General features: G+C 36.6%; 1 protein-coding gene across 1 annotated transcript; it reads left to right on the top strand.

The window, feature by feature from the left end:
• The first annotated feature begins 1091 nt into the window (after positions 1-1091).
• On the top strand, positions 1092-3067 carry LOC100710020 (major histocompatibility complex class I-related gene protein). The gene is made up of 5 exons (XM_019350722.2): positions 1092-1186; positions 1488-1754; positions 1900-2178; positions 2285-2611; positions 2826-3067. Exons 1-5 carry the CDS (start codon positions 1135-1137, stop codon positions 2849-2851), a joined length of 951 nt encoding a protein of 316 aa, XP_019206267.1. The 5' UTR covers positions 1092-1134; the 3' UTR covers positions 2852-3067.
• Positions 3068-4113: the final 1046 nt, after the last annotated feature.

Raw genomic sequence — 4113 nt, 5'->3', positions numbered from 1 at the left:
ATACAATTTTCTGTAAAAAAAAAAAAAAAATTCTAGGAGTTTCAGTTTACTTACTTTGCAAGCTGTCTGGATGAATTGTTTGTAATCTTGTGTGTTAAAACCACATTTCCATTACTCATGGAACTTTTGAACTGTGCCAAGGAGATTAAGTTTTTTGGTGTTTGGTGTTTTGCATCCACCTTGGCAGAGTTTTGGGCTCTCGGAGTGCTTCCTGTTTACTCTGCAGATCTTTAAGAAACTTACAAGGAAGTCAGACACTAATTTATTACCAACACTTGGCAACAAGTGTTGGCAACAAATAAGCCAACACCTGGGTTTATAACAAGGAAATTGGAAACATTTTCTTGTTATTCATGTGGAGCATAGAAGCAGGAACTGATGAAACAGGTTTAGTATTTTTTTTTTTTAAACAAGGGAAACGGCTGCAGATGACAGCTAGAGATTAAAAGACGTTTAAAAGGAGGTTTTCTATTTACACTACTGGAAACCCACTGAGGCTCCACCACAAGTCTTAATAATTCAAAATGCATAATAAACTGTAGTAATTGTCTGGTAAAGTCCTTTGTAGCTGAAAATGTTAACATTAAAAAAATTAAAAAGTTCCTTTTACTTTTTCAAAAATGCTCAGCCTTTAACATAACCAGGTATGCTGTGGAGTTAGGCAGCAGAAAAGCAGAGGCGAACAGAACACACAGAACAATGTACTATAGCCAAAATAAACCCGCAATATTTGTGTACCTATATGAAGCTCTATATAGAAGTTACTTGTGAACACCAACATATTTGCTGGCTCAGTCATGGCTAAGGTGCACGTCTTTAAAGTTTCAGTTTATGTTTTGCATGATTTACTTTATTTTAAACTTTGCACAATACAAGCAGCAACAAATGGATCAAAGTAAAAATGTAAAAAAAGGTTTTGAACATAACAAAGAAGCCTATTTCATTTCATTACTGAACCAGTTAAACTGAAATAGTATTAGTCGGAGCAAAGTCCATGTTATTCTGCAGGGTGTCAGTTGATGTTGAGCCATTCAAAAAACTCCAGTAAACCAGGAAACATTTTTAGACTGAACAAACATGTAAAACCATCTCACACTTCTCTCAGTTGTTCAGTGTGAATCCAGCTGGCTAAACATGATGAAGGAACTAACGATACTCCTTTTCCTATGTCATGCTGCATCTTCAGGTAAGATCACGATCAACAATCAAGATATATTTTAATTTCTAATTTGCTTAACGAGACTATTGTTATCAACTAAATTAGAAATTAAAATTAGCCTAAAGAGAAAAACATGAAGCAAAAGTGTGTGATAAAGATGTGTCAGCAGCAAGGTCTACCTAATCAACTGAGTAAACAAAACCAGGGACCAAAACTAAATACAGACTAGTTAAATACCACTCTGCAAGTAGAAACAGAGCCAAACTCATTCTCACTTGCTGACATGACAACCAGTGAAAAAAATTAACAAATTCTGTTTCTCTTACAGCAAAACACTCCTGGAAGTTTTATGTCATGATATCTTCTGAATTCCCGAATACCCCTGATTATTTAGCAGTGATAACTATTGATGATGTTATGATGGGTTCCTACAACATAAACATGAAAACATTAGAAGCCCAACAAGACTGGGTAAGAGAGTTCATAAAAGATGATCCTCGGCAATGGGAAACATACACTAAGAACTGCATGAATTATCAGCAAATCTTGATTGATGAAACTAGAATTTTCAAGCAGCACTCAAATGAAATTGAAGGTATGTTATTTTTATTATTTACTTGACAATATCTGGGTACATTTATTGAAGAGGTTGAGAAAAACTTTGAAAGATATAAAAGCACTTATAATAGGAGGGATCCTGAATCTCATTCTGGTTTAGTTCAACCTTGTTTCTCCTTCAGGTGCCCACCTTATCCAGCAGATTTTAGGCTGTGAATGGGACGATGAGACCGAAAAGATTAATGGTTTTAATCTATTTGGATATAATGGAGAGGACTTCATTGCATTTGACCTTGAGACTGGGACATGGATCACTTCAAATGTGGAGGCTGAAATCACCAAACAAAAGTGGAATGGAAACATCGCCAAAAATAGTTTACTGAAGTACTTTTTAAAAAATATGTGCCCTGATGGGATGAAGATACCTTTGAACTATGCAAAACATTTTCTGAATAGAAAAGGTAAACTAACATTCTTTTTTCATTTTCCACAGGAAAATATATCTGAAAAATATATATTTTAATTATAATTAAATAATTTCATTATTTAAAATTCATCTTTGTCCAGTTCTTCCCTCAGTGTTTCTCCTCCAGAAGACTCCCTCCTCTCCAGTCAGCTGCCACGCTACAGGTTTCTATCCTGACAGAGCCGTGATGTTCTGGAGGAAAGATGGAGAGGAGCTTCATGAGTATGTAGACCACAAAGAGATCCAATCCAATCATGATGGGACCTTCCAGATGAGAGTTGACCTGAACATTTCATCAGTCACACCTGAAGACTGGTGTAGATACGACTGTGTGTTTCAGCTCTCTGATAGTGAGGATGACATCATCACCAGACTGAATAAATCAGTGATCAGAACCAACTGGAGGAAAACTGAATTAAGAAATGAAGGTGAGAAATCTGTTAGTCAGTTAACACATGCAGGTGACTGCCTTCAAGGTGGATGTCCAATCACCAGCTGCTTAAAATGAATTTAGAGCCAAGTATAAAAACCCTTGAAAAAGGGAAACTATTTACTTCTAATATAATGTGTTTTACCAGTTATTTTTATAGACAGAATCCAGTTCAAGATCAGTGGACTAACAGTATGTTCTGGATCTTACAGCTCCTGACACCAGCTCTGAACTCTGAATCCAGAGAACACATAGACAATCACAGCACTCTCCGGGGTTCATCAGATGTAATATATGTATGTGTCTGCATTATTCATTTTTATTACTCATCTCTTGCCCTCCTCCACAACATCTCTTTGTCTTGTTTACCTCCCCTCACCCCAACCTGGTCAGAGGAGATGGTTCTGCTGGAGGTGTTTTCCTGTTAAAAGGCAGTTTTTCCTTCCCACTGCAGCCAAGGACGCCATTGGGGGTCATCTGATTGTTGGGGTTTTTCTGTATTATTGTGGGGTCTTTACCATGCAATATAAAGCACCTTGGGGAAACTGTTGGTGCCATACAAATAAAACTGAACTGAACTGAATGCAAGTGGATATTGACAGAGTGCCTACTATAACTGAAGGTTAAAGAAAAAAATCTGTTCATAAAACAGATAACGTATTTCAAGTATGTATCCAATTATGTATTTGATTATGTATTACAATAGGCAGACCATATTAAAAATTGATTCTCTTAAAAGGTAGGATGGATTTTAACCCTTTAAAATCTACATTAAATGCCCACTGTATCTTAGTAAGGTGTTGGTTTACTATGTGCTGCAAGAAAAGCTTCAGTGCACCTTGGCATTGATTTTCCAGCTCTACTAAATATATTTCTCTCAAAAGATTTTTCTCCTTTAGTTCTCTAGATGATAGTTGTCATTAGAAAATTGTACTTAGTAGTCAGTATAAGCTTTTAATGATATAAGTTTAGATATAATAGAATACTGCATAATAACCTTTTGATGACTTAGACTATTGTTCATCTTTAAGACTTGTTCTGCCTCTTTCTTATCAGTTCTTTCCCACAGCGATAGAGCTGAACAAGCAGTTTCACTGTACCGGGAAAAGGAGCCGCTTCACACACACACACACACACACACACACACACACACACACACTCACATACGCACATGCTCACGTATTAACATTCCACTGAACAAATGTATTCACTGTTGTATTACTTTTCTGTGTATAAATAAAGACCAGGGCAGTGGCAGAGCACGTGTCCCGGAGCTCTCACTCTCGTGCGAGTGCTCTGTGACTGCCCTTGCTTGCAAGTAAATAACTGCAGTGTGTGTTTCTCCTCTCTGATTTCTCCTCTCTGATTTCTCAGCTGAAGAAGTGTCTAAGAATAAATCTCTTGACAATAGTCATAATCAAACCATTCTACAAGCCCTCATAGACCCTTTTATGAGAAGTTAAGAAAATGAATGAATTGTTTCTGTGTATATGTGAAAAA

The sequence above is a fragment of the Oreochromis niloticus genome, linkage group LG22, assembly GCF_001858045.2.
Source record: "Oreochromis niloticus isolate F11D_XX linkage group LG22, O_niloticus_UMD_NMBU, whole genome shotgun sequence".
NCBI lineage: Eukaryota > Metazoa > Chordata > Actinopteri > Cichliformes > Cichlidae > Oreochromis > Oreochromis niloticus.
The sequence above is the reverse complement of the archived record's forward strand: the minus strand, read 5'-3'. Positions and strand labels throughout refer to the sequence as shown.